The sequence below is a fragment of the Scheffersomyces coipomensis genome (assembly GCF_036884675.1).
Source record: "Scheffersomyces coipomensis strain NRRL Y-17651 chromosome Unknown DFJ63scaffold_2, whole genome shotgun sequence".
Taxonomy (NCBI): domain Eukaryota; kingdom Fungi; phylum Ascomycota; class Pichiomycetes; order Serinales; family Debaryomycetaceae; genus Scheffersomyces; species Scheffersomyces coipomensis.
In genome coordinates this window covers 2,160,338-2,180,290 of record NW_027042893.1, presented here as the reverse complement: position 1 = coordinate 2,180,290, position 19,953 = coordinate 2,160,338, and the positions used below count along the sequence as shown (strand labels likewise).

At 30.1% G+C, this 19,953-nt stretch overlaps 8 protein-coding genes across 8 annotated transcripts; 5 read left to right on the top strand and 3 right to left on the bottom strand. All coding sequences in view use genetic code 12, as the record gives it.

Moving 5' to 3' along the window:
- Positions 1-254: 254 nt before the first annotated feature.
- On the bottom strand, positions 255-893 carry DFJ63DRAFT_284652 (uncharacterized protein; the record flags this gene model as incomplete). Its single annotated transcript, XM_064904827.1, has 1 exon — positions 255-893. One exon carries the CDS (start codon positions 891-893, stop codon positions 255-257), a length of 639 nt encoding a protein of 212 aa, XP_064764104.1.
- A 178-nt stretch (positions 894-1,071) lies between these two features.
- On the top strand, positions 1,072-3,096 carry DFJ63DRAFT_334339 (uncharacterized protein; the record flags this gene model as incomplete). Its single annotated transcript, XM_064908019.1, has 1 exon — positions 1,072-3,096. One exon carries the CDS (start codon positions 1,072-1,074, stop codon positions 3,094-3,096), a length of 2,025 nt encoding a protein of 674 aa, XP_064764103.1.
- A 200-nt stretch (positions 3,097-3,296) lies between these two features.
- PMM1 (phosphomannomutase) lies at positions 3,297-4,073 on the bottom strand (the record flags this gene model as incomplete). Its single annotated transcript, XM_064907422.1, has 1 exon — positions 3,297-4,073. The coding sequence occupies one exon, from the start codon at positions 4,071-4,073 to the stop codon at positions 3,297-3,299; it is 777 nt and encodes a 258-aa protein (XP_064764102.1).
- A 743-nt stretch (positions 4,074-4,816) lies between these two features.
- RPL10 (60S ribosomal protein uL16) lies at positions 4,817-6,092 on the bottom strand. The gene is made up of 2 exons (XM_064906896.1): positions 6,009-6,092; positions 4,817-5,602 (listed from the first exon to the last, which is right to left on the bottom strand). The coding sequence occupies exon 2, from the start codon at positions 5,595-5,597 to the stop codon at positions 4,935-4,937; it is 663 nt and encodes a 220-aa protein (XP_064764101.1). The 5' UTR covers positions 5,598-5,602; positions 6,009-6,092; the 3' UTR covers positions 4,817-4,934.
- Positions 6,093-6,411: 319 nt separating this feature from the next.
- Positions 6,412-7,254, top strand: DFJ63DRAFT_318033 (uncharacterized protein). Its single transcript, XM_064906895.1, has one exon. It carries the CDS (start codon positions 6,500-6,502, stop codon positions 6,995-6,997), a length of 498 nt encoding a protein of 165 aa, XP_064764100.1. The 5' UTR covers positions 6,412-6,499; the 3' UTR covers positions 6,998-7,254.
- A 79-nt stretch (positions 7,255-7,333) lies between these two features.
- Positions 7,334-8,650, top strand: DFJ63DRAFT_318032 (ubiquitin-specific protease). Its single transcript, XM_064906894.1, has one exon. It carries the CDS (start codon positions 7,472-7,474, stop codon positions 8,531-8,533), a length of 1,062 nt encoding a protein of 353 aa, XP_064764099.1. The 5' UTR covers positions 7,334-7,471; the 3' UTR covers positions 8,534-8,650.
- A 12-nt stretch (positions 8,651-8,662) lies between these two features.
- Positions 8,663-11,394, top strand: DFJ63DRAFT_93790 (uncharacterized protein). Its single transcript, XM_064909224.1, has 2 exons — positions 8,663-9,185; positions 9,257-11,394. Exons 1-2 carry the CDS (start codon positions 9,161-9,163, stop codon positions 11,161-11,163), a joined length of 1,932 nt encoding a protein of 643 aa, XP_064764098.1. The 5' UTR covers positions 8,663-9,160; the 3' UTR covers positions 11,164-11,394.
- Positions 11,395-14,239: 2,845 nt separating this feature from the next.
- On the top strand, positions 14,240-19,909 carry GSC1 (1,3-beta-glucan synthase; the record flags this gene model as incomplete). Its single annotated transcript, XM_064905907.1, has 1 exon — positions 14,240-19,909. The coding sequence occupies one exon, from the start codon at positions 14,240-14,242 to the stop codon at positions 19,907-19,909; it is 5,670 nt and encodes a 1,889-aa protein (XP_064764097.1).
- Positions 19,910-19,953: the final 44 nt, after the last annotated feature.

Genomic DNA, 19,953 nt, shown 5'->3' with positions numbered 1-19,953 from the left:
AAAAAAGATTTTGTTTACGCTTAATGCTATACATTTTTTTTTCCCTTGACGTGTTAGGAGATTTGTTAATTTCACAATATACGCGGCAATGCATAGAAATTCGTATAATATAATATAACAAAGCTAAGCAGAGTAAATCAATGACCATTGAATGGTTATACTAGAACTACATAACTAAGGTTGCAATAAGGCTATTTAATTGTTTTCATAACACATGACATATATATAAATATTAAACATAAATGGTTGATTGTTTAACCAAAAAATCTAATGAATGCTAATAATAAAGCAAATGTACCAGATGAAACCCCAATTAACCATTGCATAACTTGAGTCTTTACTGATTTAATTTGCATTTGCATATTAGCAATCTCTTCATCAATTCTAGTATAAGTATCTTCGATTTTCAGTTCATGAATAGAACTTTCTTCTCTTATTCTTCCCTTTTCTAAATTCAAATCCAATCTTACACCTGCTTGATTCTTTGTAATTTCTTCTTTTAATCGATTCCTTAAATTAGTTAAATCAGTTCTTAATTTCTCTTGTTCTTTCTTTAAATCAGTTAATTCAGATTTATCCATAGTTTGAAGTTCTCCCTTTAATTTAGCAAAATCAACTTTTTGTTGATATGCAGTTGACGATAAAACTTCCTTAGTAACTAAATTCCTAGTTATAGAATATATCCCATCATTTATAGCTTTATTGACAATATTAACTGCAGTCTCTGCCTCTTGTTTAGTAAATCCTCCCTTTTGTTCTAATGATTGAACAAACTTTTTAGTATCGAATTTGGTTATGGACGTTAGACTTCTAATATGATTGTTATTATGTGATACAATACATTGATTTATCAATCTAGCTCTACCACTAGGTATTATAATACTTTTGAACATAGTGGTTTGGTAATTATGATGATGTGATTGGTTTGATAGTGATATTCAAAACTGTTTTGAACTTTTTTTGATTGCATTTACAACCAACCACAAAAAAAAAAAGTTTTTTGGAGGTCATTTCTACAAATCATTTACAATCCTATATCAATAGGTTGTTATCAACTAATCATTATCCATCATGATGTTGAATCGATTGATCATCAGATCAAATGGTATACTAAGAACAAATGCCGTTTGTTCATTAAGAGGTGGATTAATTGGGTATCGATCCTATTCCAACATAGAAGACTTCAATAAGAAGAAGACTCATTACACATATGGTGCTAATTTTGAAAGTCTAGAAGATTTAGAAAAGGAAATAAATCCTCAAGATCAATCGACCCAAAAGATACATCAAAAGATTCAAGATCAAATGGAACAAGAACAACAAGCCAAAATGACTTCATTTGTGAATAATCATCCAAAGTTAATTAACTTAGAACCAGGAAGTCCTCAATATAAAGAACAATTATATTTTGTTCAACTTGAATATGAAAAGTCTCAAAGGAAGCAACGTAAGAGATTTGAGTTCTATGAACGTTTGAGAGCCATGGGAGTTGGTATTCTTGCCCTTGTGGCTATAATTGGTACTCATTATGTGTATATGCATTATCCATATTTAAAAACGAAGGCTCTTGCTAATATTAATTATAAAATTGATGAAGATAAGGCTCCTGATTTAAGTGATCCAAATAAGAATACCAAAAATAATGAATATCTCATTAATAAATTAAATGAAGAATTAACTTCATTTACAGATTTAAAGAATTCAGAAGAAGTGGCAGGTTTATACGTATTTGGGCAATCAAATAATCAAAAATTACCTATGAGATTTGACTTTTTCAATCAAATGCTTATTAAAGATGTCAAACTCTTGAATGATTATTTAGTGGTGGTTAATGAAAAGGGACAAGTTTATGAATATTATAAGGGATTAAAAGTTCCAAAATTAATAAATTTACCATATAAAATCGATAAAGTTGAAGTGTCAAACAACGTGCTATACTTTAAAACCAATAAAGGTGAAATAATTTATATACCAAGAAGAGGAAGTAAACCAGATTCTGATTTCCAAGGTACTACAAGAAGAAATTGGATAGGAATATCTCAAGATCAAACATATGCTAAATTAAATATTGGTGAGTCAATTGATCAATTTTCAACTGGTGAAAATCATATTTTATTATTAGGTAAATCTGGTAAACTTTATATTGCCAATACATCTCAAAATCCTATTAATAAAGGACAATATGGTATACCTGATTATTCACCCTTTTCAAAAGATGTTAAAATACCCACAAATGAACCATTTGAAATGACTTTATTAAATAATGAAATCTATCAAGATAACCAAGGAAACAAATCATTAATATCAAGAAGATTTAAAACCATTGCTAGTGGTAAATATCATAATATTGTGGTTGATACATCAGGTAATGTTTGGACATGGGGGAAGAATAATTATGGAGAATGTGGTATTAATATGAATTATAATACAGACCTTCAACCTATTCCAAAGAAGATTTTACAACTTGATGATTATAAGAGAATTTGTCGTAATGCGTTACCAAGTATTGCTGGTGGATTAACAAGTGCTGATTTCAATGTTAAGAAAGTATTTGCATCTGATGATTCATCATATGTTCAACTTGAATATAATAATGACCAAGATATTTTATTAAGTTTTGGTAATGGATTAAAAGGTCAATTAGGTAATAATCGTTATTTACACGTTTGTTCATCACCACAGATTATTAAATCATTAATAAATTTAACTGAATTTAATGAGAGTTTAAATAAAGTTGAAACCATTGGGATTAAAGATGTGAATGTGGGGAATAATCATTTATTTATTACTTTGAATAACTCAGGTAAATTTAAAGATGTTTTAGTAGTTGGTGATAATGAATCTGGACAATTTGGTAATGGTAAAGTAGTTAGAAGTTCAAAACCAGTTCAAATTCCAAAATTAATTGAACCAAAAGATTTACTTGATAGTAAAAGTTCAAAAAATTCATCATCTAAATTATCCAAGAAAATAAATGATGCTAATAATAGTAGATTACAATTATTAGATGATCATAAATTAATTAATAATTCAATTATTGAACAAGTTATAGTTGCAGGAGAGAATGGTTCAGCTATATTTTATAAACGTAAATAGAGGACTTTTTATATATATAAATGGTTAAAAATGTACATATTTAATATTTTTTTAATTTAAAAACCGTTTTGTCGTATGTTAATTTCTTTAAAATTCTATAATTTATATCCCTAAGAAAGAAACCTAAGTCTTTATTAAAAAAGAGACAAATTTTAAATAAGATAAAATAACCTATAAAGTAAATTATTTATAAAAAAAACCTAATAAGTTTCTGGAGCGTCTAATTTAAAGATTTCAGTTAAGATTTTAATGGTATCAGCTGGAGAGTTAACGGCATGACCGATAGTTCTTGGATCAGAATAAATTTCATAATCATTACCACCTTTATAAGATTTATCACCAAAGAAATGAATATGTTCGAATTTTTCTTCTTCAACATGTTGTAAACAATAAGTTTTATCCCAACCGGTTGGGAAAACATCAAAAGAGATTTGACCACCAATTGAGTAAGTTAAACCATAATCAGCAAAGTTTTCTCTTAAAGCATTAACTAAAGTTTCTCTAATTTTATGAATTTTATCATAAGCTTCAAAATCATTTCTTTCTTGAGTTGAAGCATTTCTACCAACTGGTGAAACATTAATCATACCATTTCTGAATTCAATAAAAGTACCTCTTCTAATTGGAATATCAATTTCAGATAAATGTTTTAAAATAAATTTAACTAGTTTATTATATCTTTCATCACCAATATAATTAATGAATGATTGACTAGCTAATTCTTTACCTTTTTTATAAGCAGTTAAACCATTTTCAGAAAAACAATAATCAAAATCTTCTAAAACATTTGGACCTAATTGTTCAACTTGTTTACTTAAATCAGAACCACCAACGAAACCAACCACAACTTTTCTTCTTAATTTTTCTAAAGTTTGTTTCATTTCTTCAGAAATAGCTAATCTAGCTGGAGTTAAAGTACCATCAACATCGAATAAGACTAAAGTCTTTGGATCTTCTTTTTCAGGGAATGAAGTCATGTTTGAATTTGAAATTGTTTGAAACTATATATACTTTAAATCAATTGACTTAAGGTCAAAGAAGAAGAAACCAGAAGAAAGGAATTGAAACTGGAATTGAAATTGAATATATATATTAAAAAAAAGTTGGAAAAAGTTGGACAACACATTAAAATAACACGTACTGTATATAGGCGTACTCATTGTTATGGGCTATACGCGTGGCTGGATTTTTGATGTTTTAGTTTAACATTGGCATCACCCACACTGTCATTTCAGTATTATTAATTAGATCTGTAGTTGATGTATGTGTAGGTATAGGTGGATATAACATGTGTTATTTAACTTCATAGTGTTTTTGTTTTGCTGAAAAAAGGAATGATAATTCTCGAGGAGTCGTGATTATTATTTTGAACTATTAGCCTTGCTTATGAGGTACCTGTATCACTTGCATTTACGATGATTAAGTTATATCAAAGTTGTTCAACTGATAGGATCTGACATATCAGTGTTGAAATAACTGTAGAATTCAATCATATATAATACATAATCACTTTCATTTTAACGATGTTAAATTCACAGAAAAGTTGCAAAAAAACATCGCCAAAATGAGGCAAAAAAAAGTATTTAGGAAACAATCTGATGATAACCTTAAAACTATGATTTCATGACAATGTAGTAAAATTATTCCATTGTAAGCCATATTCCTTACAATACAGATAGTCTACACTAATCAACTACATTCTACAATTTTAATAAAAACTTTAAAGATGGGATTTCTCCATTAACTTATATAAAGGGATATATATATAATTATATATAGTATTCAAACTATTATTGAAACAAAACTTAATTAATAATTAAACATTAAATCAGATTGATTTAAGCTTCATATTGAAAGTTTGGGAATTGTTTCAAGTTTTCTTCTAAATTACCTTTTTTAGTTAAGAATTTAACATAAGCACCATCATCTTTAACTTCACCATTGTTCTTTTTGATAACATAATCGGCTCTATCTAATGGAGTGAAACCCCATTTTTTAGAAATAATGATTCTTTGTTGACCAGGGAACTTATATCTAGCTCTTCTTAAACCTTCAATAACAACATCTTTGTTGGAATCTTTAGTTCTAGCAGACATAATAATTTGACCAATAGAAACTCTGGCAGCTAAACCATGAGGTTTACCCCAAGCACCTCTCATACCTTGTTGTAATCTATCGGCACCGGCACATGACAACATCTTGTTAATACGTAAAACGTGGAAAGGATGAACTCTAACTCTTAAATGGAAAGAATCTCTACCAGAAACTTTGGTAATATATTTATTGGCACAAATACGAGCAGCTTCTAAAGCTTCAGATGATAATTGTTCTAATTCATTAGAAACTAAATGAATACATAATGGGAATTCATCAACAGGAGCCTTCTTTCTACCTAAATCATAGATTCTAATTTTAGCATCTGGAACAGCTCTATTATATCTGGATTTTGGATATGGCTTGTTCTTACAGTATCTGTAACATCTAGCTGGTCTTCTAGCCATTTTGTCTAAAGAATTAAGTTAGTAATTATGGTCTTGGATGAATAAAGAACAAAGTTTATGATTTTATTATGGAGATTGTTTTTTTTTTTTGATTATTAATAGATTTCCTCGAGATTTGAATATGGATGGAACTTATGGAATATTCAACTTATGATGATACTTGATTCGATTGATCGATAGGAATGGGTCACTCTCTTGACTATTTATATAATTTCTTACTTGCAGTTCTTTGGCCACCCAGTTTTTTAACAAATGATATAATGATTACAAATCAAAATTTCAATACAATAATTGATGATGATACAGTTTCACTTGGAACAATTCTCAAAAGATGATGATGAATGATACTAACAATCTGTCTCTATAATCGACTTCAACACTTGTTTCTCTAATACCAATATTAGTACATACCTAAGTTATCAGTTAGTTGATAGTAATTAAAAGAACTTATAGTTAAAATCTATGAGTCAAATTTTTTTTTTACCATTTTTTTCCCTTTGGTTCCTTCCTGAGGAAAAGTACTGCATATAGATAGTTAACTATGAAGCTTTACTTTAATTAGTAATATCCAAAACTTTCGTTACCCGCACAACAGAAAAAATGGGAATGGAAAATTTAAAAGATCCATACTGCAATACTCAAGTTGAATCACCTGATCAAATGTGACTGGTTTTTGAGAAGTCATGTGCCGATGGGCAGCTGACCAACGCAGCTGACAAATGTCAGGTGACTTACATTTTTGTTAGTACCATGCTTGAACTATTGCAGTAAGGATGTTATTGCTAGATCAAAAGAAGGGAAAGTAGAAGGAGGAAAAAAAAATTCTTAAAACTCATCTCTGAAATATATATATAGTTATAATATAGTTTATACAGTTTATAAAACAACAACAACCACACAACATGGGTAGATATAGTGTTAAAAGATATAAGACCAAGAGAAGAACTAGAGATATCGACTTAATCTATGATGATCTTTCATCCAAAGAAAGTATCGTTAAATTAAAGAATCAACCTATTGATGAAGATAAAACTGGGTTAGCCCAATATTATTGTATACCATGTGCTAAATACTTTGAAAATCAAATCACATTAGATAAACATACTAAAGCCAAGAAACATAAGAGAAGATTAAAGGACTTGAGTGTCAAACCATATACTAATTTAGAAGCTGAAGCTGCATCTGGAGTTAATATGAATAAATTTTTACAATCAGTTGAACAATATAAACAATTGGAACAATTAAAAAAGGAAAATAATAATGAATTCGATCAATTAATTAATCAAAAGAAAGATAATTTGGATGCCATAATAACAGGGGTACCATCTGAAGAATTCCAAAAGCAACAAGAAGAACAAGCTCATCAAAAAGTGATTGTTCAAGATTCTGAAATGGCTTAGTTCGGTTGATTTCTGCATTTAATTATTGTATATTAGCTTTTATTTTATTTCATTTCATTTTATTTCCTTCATTCGTTCCTTATTTATTTTACTTTACGTTATCCATATATATTTCATGATATGCATTAAGATCTCTATTTTTTTTTTGATTTGGCTTTTTATTTTTTATATTTTTTTCTTTTTGATAGATATAATAACTGACAATATAGTTTAATATGTCATGATGAATTAATAAATGTTAGTTTTACTTTTCAAAAGTTTATCTGTAGTTCGTATTAGATTGATAAATTTGCAATCACTAATTGAGGTTAATCTTAGATTTGTATTGATTTCCCGTTATGGCAACATTTCGCATTTTTATCTCTCTCTCTCTCCACTAAATAAAAATAAACACTGTCAATTCATCATCATCATCATCAGTAAGATATCAAATCATAACTAATCATAGTCTAGACATAGAGAGTGATACCAACAATGAGACTAAGGTTAAAATCAAAGACAGGGATTAAGACTATAGTGGTCGATGACCACTTATCATTTAAACAATTTATAAATGATGGTGAATACTTTAATGATTTGAAATCATCATCATCAGATGAGATTGTGGCGATTAAACGAGGATTCCCCCCTGTTTCCATATCTTTACATGATATAGCTGATAATGAAACCATCACTGATAAGGGAATTAAAGCTGGTGATCAACTTATTATAGAATTTGGTCGAGGTGTTACTGGTGGAAGTGATGGTGATGTTGTTAACAGTGAGAAATTGCCACAGACTGTTTCACCGCAACCATCCCTGATATCATCCATCCCAACTTCAGACAAAGCTAGTACCGCTAAAGAAGATGACATACCATCAGTATACATCCCTGATTTAAAGAAATACCTCATTTTAAGAAACATACCGGATGATAATTCATGTTTATTCAATTCGATATCATATGCATTAAGTGGATATGACTCTTATGAAACGATAAGTCCACCACTGGAATTAAGAAAAGTAATAGTTCAATATATTCAGAATGATCCTCTTTTATATAATGAAGTTATATTAGGACGACCAGTGGAAGAATATTGTCAATGGATATTAAAGAAGGATTCATGGGGTGGAGCTATTGAATTAGGGATATTGGCTAATTGGTTTAATATTAGAATTGATTGTTTAGATATCGAACTGGGGAAATTCATTCAATTCAAGAATGAAGATAGTGATATTCCGATTGATAAATTCATTATATTGATTTATAGTGGGATCCATTATGATTTATTAGCATTAAATCCAATAAAGAGTACTCTAAGTAAGGATAAAGCTGATGATATAACTCAATTTGAAATCAATCCTACTACTGAATCAATCATACTTGAACAAAGTTGTCAAACTTTATGTCATCTTTTACAAACTGAAAATTATGCTACAAATACTACCACATTTAGAGTTAGATGTCTTGATTGTTATAAGATATTAGTAGGAGAAATGGGAGCCACAAAACATGCCAATACTTATGGACATTTCCGATTTGGGGAAGTCAAATAAACTAGTTAGACCTTAAGCAGAATAAAATTGTAATATATGTTAACAGTAGTAGTTATGTTACACCTAATTGTAGTTATTTAGACTGCAAACAGTGGACGTGTACCATTCCCAAAAAACTGGACGTGCCAAAAAAAAAAAAAAGCAGAAAAAAAAGAAAAAGAAATTTGTCGTTGGAAAGCGCTGGTTAACTATGAGAGAGAGAGCGTAGTGAGTGACATAGCGGCGGTTTACGTCTTGATGTAAAAAAAGTCGATTTGGAAGAAACTATCAGAAGAAGAAGAAGAACAAGGACAATTAACCCTGACAATCTATTCAACACATTCCAATTATTAACTTAGATTGGAACTCATTGCTGTTCATCCCACCTGCTAGATTGTTAATTCATCCATCACATCACATCTCATCTCATCATCACTACTTTCTCAATCCATCATACTGATTTGTTGAGTTGTAAAAAAGGTTAAAGACAGTTCCAGATCAATTTATTTACAACCAGATCTTTCACCATATCCTAGTTTTTCTATTTTATATTCAGTTATAAAGTATCATCTTATCAAGAGCTCATTTGTCTACTTGAATCCTTCATCCACTTAGTTTGTTACCTAAACTAACTTTATTTATTCTAAAATGTCGAAAACTACCGAATTTTTTTGTATGTATCAAATATTTATATGCTTTTTGTATTAACGAAATGTGCCATTATTTACTAACTATCATTTATAGGCCGTTTACCCAAATCTATTGATTTAACTCAAGATTTAGACGATATCACTCCATTACCAAAAGCTAATGAAGAATGTCGTGCTGCATTATATTCTTCCAATGGGAAATATTTTGCTTATACTCAACCAAATGATGTTATAATATTAAATACCGAATCCAAAGCCAACGTTTTCTTTAAAATCGATTTAAAAGAAGTATTTGATATTTATTTTTCACCTCAAGGATCTTTCTTATGTTTATGGTGTAAACCAATTTTAACTGATAAAGAAAGTGGAATTTGGAATAATAATTTAAAGATTTTTAGTTTAAAAACAAAATCAATTATAATTGAATGGTCTCAAAAGAATCAAAGTGGTTGGAAACCTCAATTCACTGCTGATGAAAAAATCATTGCTAAAAGCTTTTCAAATAATAAAGAAATTCATTTTTATGCTATTGGTGAAGGTGATGCTACTATTAATGTTAATCAACCAACTTTTAAATATAAAGTTGAAGATTCCAAGATTCCTTATCAAAGTTTTCAAATTTCTCCTGGTTTAAATCCATCCGTAGCTATTTTTATTCCGGAAAAGAATGGTAAACCAGCTAATGTATTAATTTATAATATTCCAAATTTTCAACAACCAATTTGTTCTAAGAATTTCTTTAAAGCTGAAAGATGTCAATTAAAATGGAATTCATTAGGAACAGCTTTGTTAGCTTTAGCTTCAACTGATCATGATTCAACTAATAAATCTTATTATGGTGAAACTAATTTATATCTTTTAGGTATAGCTGGATCATATGATTCAAGAATTGATTTAAAACGTGAAGGTCCAATTCATGATATAACTTGGTCACCATCAGCTCGTGAATTTGCCGTTAGTTATGGTTATATGCCATCTGAAACTACATTTTTTGATTCAAGAGGTAATGCTATTCATTCTTTACCAACTGCTCCAAGAAATACTATTTTATATTCACCTCATGCCAGATTTGTATTAGTGGCAGGATTTGGAAATTTACAAGGTACAGTTGATGTTTATGATCGTCAAAATAAATTTTCAAAAGTTGTTACATTTGAAGCTGCTAATACATCAGTTTGTGAATGGTCACCATGTGGGAGATTTATTTTAACTGCTACAACAGCTCCAAGATTAAGAGTTGATAATGGATGTAAGATTTGGCATGCCAGTGGGAAATTAATTTATTTAAAAGAATATCAAGAATTATATCTGATTGGTTGGAAACCTCAAGATATAACTCAATTCCCTGCTTTAAAACAATTAGAACCTTGTCCACCAGCTCATGAATCAACTAATGAATATTTAGCTAAACGTGCTTTGGCAACTGCTACTGCTGCCACTAAACCAGCAGGTGCTTATCGTCCTCCACATGCTAGAAATTCAGCTGCATCTTCATCATCAACTTCATTATATCAAAAGGAATTATTACAAAAGGGTATATCACCAGTAAGTTCAACTGTTCCTATCCCACAACCTCAAAAGAATGGTATTAATCCTTCAAGTGGTAGAAGTAGAGTTGTACCTGGAGCTGCTCCAATTGAAGTTAAAGAAAGTAAAAGTGCTATTAAGAATAGAAAAAAGAGAGAAGCTAAGAAATTATCATCATCAACTTCAGGATCATCAATTGCATCTCAACTTGATGAATCCAATTCTCAAACTTCAACTGCCCCAACTACTCCAACTCCATCAACTCCAGTTGTTATTGAAGTTGCTAGTGTTGTTGGAGGAGTTATTTCATTAGAAGAAAAGAAAATTAGATCTTTATTAAAGAAATTAAGAGCGATTGAACAATTAAAAATGAAACAAGCTACTGGTGAAGCCTTAGAAGATACTCAAGTGAGTAAAATTAAGAAAGAAGATGATATTAGAAAAGAATTGAATGCATTAGGATGGAATGAATAGATAATTTGTTGTTTCGCTTTGTATTCTTAGTATTCTTTCTTTCTTTCTTTATTTCTAATTGGGTTTTGATCTTGTAATTCTAGTTTTCCCCCATTTTTTAGTTTAGTTTACTTATATATATATAGTTATACATTATGCATACTTTCATTTTTTTAGTATAGTTCTTTGACAGATATAGATTACATTTTTTTTTCTCACGGTACAATATAATAAACAAAAAGTATATAATCATATTAATAATTTCTATTTATTTGTAACGTTGTAGTAGTAGTGATTGTTATAAATCGGTATGATTATCAGTATGAAAGGATGTGTGGATGAGTAAAAGGGTACAAAATGTATCAAAACAGAATTACCTAATTAGGAACTGTAATTAATGAAACACACAAAGAGATGAAAAAAAAAAAAGAAATTTTAACCTTCTTGATCTATTCGATGAGTGTGTCAGTGTGTGTGAGTGAGTGAATGGATGGATGGAACAAACAAACAAACAGATACTTGCTGTTCCTTACTTATTAATTTCATGACAAGAAGTGTAGAGAATAGAAAAGAGGCAAATGATATGTTAAGACACCTCAAATTAGGATATACTATATATAATAATGTAAGGAGAGACATTTGGTATCCAAGTAGAGATTAGATACACCTGCACTGTGTGCAGGAAATAAACAATGAATAGGAAAAAAATGATATCGCGTTTTTAATGGTGGATAATATTCGGATCATCTGGGAAGGAAGACATTGATTGATTGTAATGGTTAGATTGATTGATTAATTAAGGTAGATTGATCCTATTACAGCAATTAACCATAAGATAGAGAAACAATTTAAAATAATAGAATGTGATGGAATAAAGTCATAGCAAACAAAAGCCTATAAACTTAAAAAACGTAAGCCAACAGTCAAGACCCTTATAATCAAATTGAGAAAGGTAAAGTATACGTAAGATTAGGTTGTCAAGTAATAAATTGTACTATACATATAATACGAATGTGATATTTATAGGAGAAGTAGAAGTAGAAGTAGAAGTAGAAGTAGAAGTAGAAGTAAATACACTATTTCATTTCATATCAATTTCAGATTCATATTGTAGAGTTCAATTAATTAATTAATTAATTACTATAAATAAACTTCACCAAATTTAATTTAATTTCTTTTTTTGGTTTGTTCATTTTCGCGTCAATTGTTTTTTTTTTTTTTTTTTTCGTGTTTTTTTTTTAGTGTTGTTCGACTAACAAATTTTATTGAGTTTGAACACGACTAAGTAAACTGATTTTTATATAGTACAAATCTAATAGTGACAATTTTATATATTCAAAACTTTTCCCTTCCATTAAATTTGATTTTCAATATTCTTTTATCCTTTTCCTTCCTTCCTTATCATTGATTTGTATCATTAATCATTCGTTTTTTTATATCTATAAATCTTATTCTTATCATTAGAAGACATCATTAATCAAGGTATGTATACTTTATCCATCAATCAATCCCAATTTAAAATGAATATCAATCAAAGTAGATAACGATTTAGAATCAGAGTAAAAAGGCAGCCAATGAATTTTTAAAGCGTGGGATCAAATCAAATCAAATCAAATCAATCAATCAATCAATCAGTTTAGTTTTTTCAATCAATCAATTAGAGAAATCATTACATTGTAATCTGTATCATGACCATCAAGATCAATCAAATATCATATACCACTACATATACACTATGATGTTGACGATGTTGTTGTTGTTGTTTGTATCAATGAGAGAGTCAGATGTGAAATACCGGTGTGCATATAATTTCCCACTCACTAAAATTTCTCCCAAAAATTTAAGGGGGCACAGAATTTTTGTCCCTATTGTTTGATCCGATCAAATCCTCCCTCCCTCTCTCCCACCACACACTTACACATCTTCTCATCCCATTCTATCCCGATAACTTACACATCATAAGTGTCATCATCATCAATATCATTATCATTATCAAGTTACTCATCATATATATAATAATACAATAGTTTTAAAATTCATCTCCCTACAAATTACCCTATAATCCCAACTAAGTAAATCAAAATCCATTTTAAGATTACATCAAAATTTTAATTCCCAGGCGATTATTGCTTCTTCGTTTTTCCCTTTAAGATTTATTTATTTTTGTGTGTCCAATTTTAGAAAACAACAACAAAAAAAAAAGAAATTTTGAATCCCACTTTGTCGCTCCTTAAAAATTCTGGCTGTGCTCTCTGTCTCTCTGTCTGTGTCGCACACTACTGATCTCACTAAAATCTCATCTATTGCTCCCTATCATATCAAATCATATCATCACAATCATAATAATCGTACAATCAATTATAGTCTTGGAGTATCCACTCACTTTAGTCAAACAATTAAGGTTCCCATCACTATCATCATCGATACCATAAGCAATAACTTATAATCTTCTTTTCTTTTCTTTTCTTTTCTTTTCTTTTTATTCTAATTCTATCTCCTATACCTTCTGATTCTACAACCTCCCTAATTTCACACTTTCTTTCTTTTTTTAGAACTGCTCCAATTTTATTTTTTATTACCCTTCCCAAATCGAATTATTCATTACTGAAATAGTCCAAAAAGTCAAATTTTTTTTCAGCTCGAGTTTTTTTAGTCCTGAAATATCACAAAATCAACCCAATTTTTTTTTTTTTTACAAAAGTCGGTGGGTGGTGGTGTTTTATAACAATCATACTCATTCCCTTTCCATTCATTAAAAAAGTTTCAGAAGTTATAATATATCATAAAATTTTGGTGAAACCTTTTTTTTTATTTCTTTCTTTCCTTTGTTCCTTCTTTGTTTCTTACTAACCAAACAGCTTTCTATTCTAACTCTTGAATCTTCCCTTTAAGAAAGAATAAGAACCTTGCTACATTGGATCAAAGTACAACAAAAAATATCCCTGATTTCCCTTACATTCGTTTAATAAAAAATAAAAATACTAAAAAAAATAAATAAAACCAAGACAAGACATTAACAATCGTTTAACGCTTATAGACTGATATTCATTTTATTTCATCTTATCTCATTTTCCAGTTTTACTAACTTTTAATTAAGATGTCGTATAACGATAACAATAATTATTATGATCCTAATCAACAAGCTGGAGGAGTTCCTCAAGGTCCTCCAGCTGATGGTTATTATCAACAACAACCTTATGATGATCCAAATCAACCTCAACAAGAGTATTATAATCCAAATGCTCAATACTATCAACAACCTTATGATATGGATGGTTATCAAGAAGGAGGACAATATGAAGTTCCAAATCAACAAATTCCTCAACAAGGTTATAATGATCAATTTTCTGAATTTAGTCAAACTCCAGGTACTCCAGGTTATGATCAATATGGTACTCAATATACTCCATCACAAATTAGTTATGGAGGTGATCCAAGATCTTCAGGTGCTTCAACTCCAATTTATGGAGGTCAAGGTCAAGGTTATGAATCTGCTCAATTTCAAATGGCTTCAAATTTACCTTATCCTGCTTGGTCTGCTGATCCTCAAGCTCCTGTTAAAGTTGAACATATTGAAGATATATTTATTGATTTAACTAATAAATTTGGGTTTCAAAGAGATTCCATGAGAAATATGTTTGATTATTTCATGACTCTTTTAGATTCAAGATCTTCTCGTATGACTCCTGCTCATGCTTTATTAAGTTTACATGCTGATTATATTGGTGGTGATAATGCTAATTATAGAAAATGGTTTTTCGCTTCTCAACAAGATTTAGATGATTCTATTGGGTTTGCTAATATGAAAATGGGTAAAGTTGGTAGAAAAGCTAGAAAAGCTTCTAAAAAATCTAAAAAAGTTAAAAAGGCTGTGGCTGAACTTGGTGATGATATTGATCCAGAAGCTTTAGCTAATGAATTAGAAGGTGATTTTTCTTTAGAAGCTGCTGAAATTAGATGGAAAGCTAAAATGAATGCTTTATCACCTGAAGAAAGAGTTCGTGATATTGCTCTTTATTTATTATTATGGGGTGAAGCTAATCAAGTTCGTTTTACTCCAGAAACTTTATGTTATATTTATAAAACTGCTTTTGATTATTTACAATCTCCAGCTTGTCAACAAAGAACTGAAGCTGTACCAGAAGGAGATTATTTACAAAGAGTTATTACTCCTTTATATAGATTCCTTAGATCTCAAGTTTATGAAATTTATGAAGGTAAATTCGTTAAACGTGAAAAAGATCATAATAATATCATTGGTTATGATGATGTTAATCAATTATTTTGGTATCCTGAAGGTATTTCAAGAATTATCTTTAATGATGGTTCAAGATTAGTTGATATTCCCAAAGAAGAACGTTATTTAAAATTAGGTGAAGTTGAATGGACGAATGTTTTCTTTAAAACTTATAAAGAAATTAGAACTTGGTTACATTTTGTTACTAATTTTAATAGAATTTGGATTATTCATGGTACTGTTTACTGGATGTATGTGTCTTATAATGCTCCAACTTTATATACTTTACATTATGAACAAACTGTTAATCAACAACCAACTGCTTCTTCAAGATGGGCTGCCGCTTCTATTGGTGGATCTTTAGCTACTTTAATTCAAATCTTTGCTACTTTATTCGAATGGATGTTCGTTCCAAGAGAATGGGCTGGTGCTCAACATTTATCTCGTCGTTTAGTATTTTTACTCCTTATCTTTCTCCTTAATGCCGCTCCTCCTGTCTATACCTTTTATTGGGCTGGTTTAGCTGCTGTTTCAAAATCAGCTTATATCGTTTCAATTGTTGGTTTCTTTATTGCTATTGCTACTTTGTTCTTCTTTGCTATTATGCCGTTAGGTGGTTTATTCACTTCTTACATGAATAAAAGATCAAGAAGATATTTAGCATCTCAAGCTTTTACCGCTAATTTTGTTAAATTAAAGGGTTTAGATATGTGGATGTCATATTTATTATGGCTTTGTGTTTTCATTGCTAAATTATCCGAATCTTATTTCTTTTTGATTTTATCCATTAGAGATCCAATTAGAATTTTATCAACTACTACCATGAGATGTGTTGGTGAAGTTTGGTTTGGAGTTAGATTATGTCAACATCAAGCTCAAATCGTTTTAGGTTTAATGTTCCTTGTTGATTTATTATTATTCTTCTTGGATACGTATATGTGGTATATTCTTTGTAACTGTATTTTCTCCATTGGTAGATCATTCTACTTGGGTATTTCTATTTTAACTCCATGGAGAAATATTTTTACCAGATTACCAAAGAGAATTTATTCTAAGATTTTAGCCACTACTGAAATGGAAGTTAAATATAAACCAAAGGTTTTAATTTCTCAAATTTGGAATGCTATTGTTATTTCCATGTACAGAGAACATTTATTAGCCATTGATCACGTTCAAAAATTATTATATCATCAAGTTCCATCTGAAGTTGAAGGTAAGAGAACTTTAAGAGCTCCAACTTTCTTCATTAGTCAAGATGATAATAATTTTGAAACTGAATTTTTCCCAAGTAACTCTGAAGCCGAAAGAAGAATCTCTTTCTTTGCTCAATCTTTAGCTACTCCAATCCCAGAACCATTACCTGTTGATAACATGCCAACTTTCACTGTTTTCACTCCTCATTATTCCGAAAAGATTTTATTATCCTTGAAAGAAATTATTAGAGAAGATGATGAACATTCCAAGGTTACTTTATTAGAATACTTGAAACAATTACATCCTGTTGAATGGGATTGTTTTGTTAAGGATACTAAGATTTTAGCTGAAGAAACTGCTGCTTATGAAAATGGTGGGGATTCTGAAAAGTTATCTGAAGATGGATTAAAATCTAAAATTGATGATTTACCATTCTACTGTGTTGGTTTCAAATCTTCTGCTCCAGAATATACTTTAAGAACTAGAATTTGGGCTTCTTTAAGATCCCAAACTTTATACCGTACTGTTTCCGGTTTTATGAATTACGCCAGAGCTATTAAATTATTATACAGAGTTGAAAACCCTGAATTAGTTCAATATTTTGGTGGTGACCCAGAAGGTTTAGAATTAGCTTTAGAAAAGATGGCAAGAAGAAAGTTCAGATTCTTAGTTTCTATGCAAAGAAAAACTAAATTTAAGGAAGATGAAAAGGAAAATGCTGAATTCTTATTACGTGCTTACCCAGATTTACAAATTGCTTATTTAGATGAAGAAGCTGCCTTAAATGAAGGTGAAGATGCTAGAATTTATTCTGCTGTTGTTGATGGTCATTGTGAAATGTTAGAAAATGGTGAACGTAAACCAAAATTCAGAGTTCAATTATCAGGTAATCCAATCTTAGGTGATGGTAAATCTGATAATCAAAATCATGCTGTTATTTTCCATAGAGGTGAATATATTCAATTAATTGATGCTAATCAAGATAATTATTTGGAAGAATGTTTAAAGATTAGATCTGTTTTAGCTGAATTTGAAGAATTAAACCTTGATTTCGTTAATCCTTATGAACCAGACTTGAAGAACAACCATAATAAAGATAAGAGGGACCCTGTTGCCTTCTTAGGTGCTAGAGAATATATTTTCTCTGAAAACTCTGGTGTTTTAGGTGATGTCGCTGCTGGTAAAGAACAAACTTTCGGTACTTTATTCGCCAGAACTTTAGCTCAAGTTGGTGGTAAGTTACATTATGGTCATCCTGATTTCTTAAATGCTACTTTTATGTTAACTAGAGGTGGTGTTTCCAAAGCTCAAAAAGGGTTACATTTGAATGAAGATATTTATGCTGGTATGACTGCTATGTTAAGAGGTGGTAAGATTAAGCATTGTGAATATTATCAATGTGGTAAAGGTAGAGATATGGGTTTTGGATCTATTTTAAATTTCACTACTAAGATTGGTGCCGGTATGGGAGAACAAATGTTATCAAGAGAATATTATTATTTATCTACTCAATTACCATTAGATCGTTTCTTGTCATTCTACTATGGTCATCCAGGTTTCCATATTAATAATTTATTCATTCAATTTTCTTTACAAGTTTTCATTTTAGTCTTGGCCAATTTAACGTCATTAGCTCATGAATCTATTATCTGTTTTTATAACAAGAATTCTCCAATTACTGATGTTTTATTCCCATTCGGTTGTTACAATTTAAGTCCAGCTGTTGATTGGGTTAGACGTTATACATTATCTATTTTCATTGTTTTCTTTATTTCTTTCATTCCATTAGTGGTTCAAGAATTAATTGAAAGAGGGGTTTGGAAAGCATTCCAAAGATTTATTCGTCATTTTGCTTCCATGTCTCCAATGTTTGAAGTTTTCGTTGCCCAAATTTATGCTTCATCAATTTATACTGATTTAACTGTTGGTGGTGCTAGATATATTTCAACTGGTAGAGGTTTTGCTACTTCAAGAATTCCATTCTCCATTTTATATTCCAGATTTGCTGATTCATCTATTTATATGGGTGCAAGATTAATGTTGATTTTATTATTTGGATCAGTTGCTAAATGGCAAGCTCCATTATTATGGTTCTGGGCTTCATTATCTTCATTAATGTTCTCACCATTTATTTTCAACCCTCATCAATTTGCTTGGGATGATTTCTTTGTTGATTATCGTGATTTCATAATCTGGTTATCCAGAGGTAATACTAAATGGTACAGAAATTCATGGATTGGTTATATCAGATTATCAAGATCTAGAATTACAGGTTTCAAACGTAAGTTGATTGGTAATAACGAAGCTGAACAAAACGCTGGTGATGCTTCAAGGGCTCACAGATCAAATGTTTTCTTTGCTGATTTCCTTCCATGTCTTTTCTATACTGCTGGTCTTTTTGTCGCCTTTACTTTTATTAATGCTCAAACTGGTGTTACTCAATATAGTTATGAAATCAATGGTTCATCTGATCCAATTGAAGTTAATTCTACCTTAAGAGTTGTTATTTGTGCCTTGGCTCCTGTTGTTATCAATATGGGTGTCTTAGGTTTCTGTTTCGCCTTGGGTTGTTGTGCAGGTCCAATGTTAGGATTATGTTGTAAGAAGACTGGTTCAGTTCTTGCTGGTGTTGCTCATGGTGTTTCTGTTATTATCAATTTAGTTTTCTTTATTGTTATGTGGGTCTTAGAAGGTTTTGTCTTTGCTAGAATGTTATTAGGTATTGCCACTATGATTTATATTCAAAGATTATTATTTAAATTCTTGACTTTAGCTTTCTTAACTAGAGAATTTAAGAATGATAGAGCCAATTCTGCTTTCTGGAATGGTAAATGGTATGGTACTGGTATGGGTTATATGGCTCTTACGCAACCAGCTCGTGAATTCTGTGCTAAGATTATTGAAATGTCACATTTTGCTGGTGATTTCGTATTGGCTCATATTATTTTATTCTGTCAATTACCAATTTTATGTATTCCATTAGTTGATAGATGGCATACAACCATGTTATTCTGGTTAAAACCATCCAGATTAATTAGACAACCAATTTTCACTGTTAAGAAGACCAAATTAAGAAAGAGAATTGTGAGAAGATATTGTACTTTATACTTTTTCATTTTAGTTGTCTTTGTTATTCTTATTGCTGCTCCAGCTGTTGCATCATCTCATGTTCCAAGTGATTTAGGTATGTCATTAGGTGCTCCATTCCAAGGATTATTCCAACCAAGACATGTTAGTAACAATGATACTGGTCCAAATAGACCATCTCATTACACTTGGTCATTCCAATCTACTCGTGGTGGATCTACCAAAGCTTACACCACCAAAGCATTTTAAGGATAATCAATTATTATTTTTGATTAGAAACTTTTGATACTTTT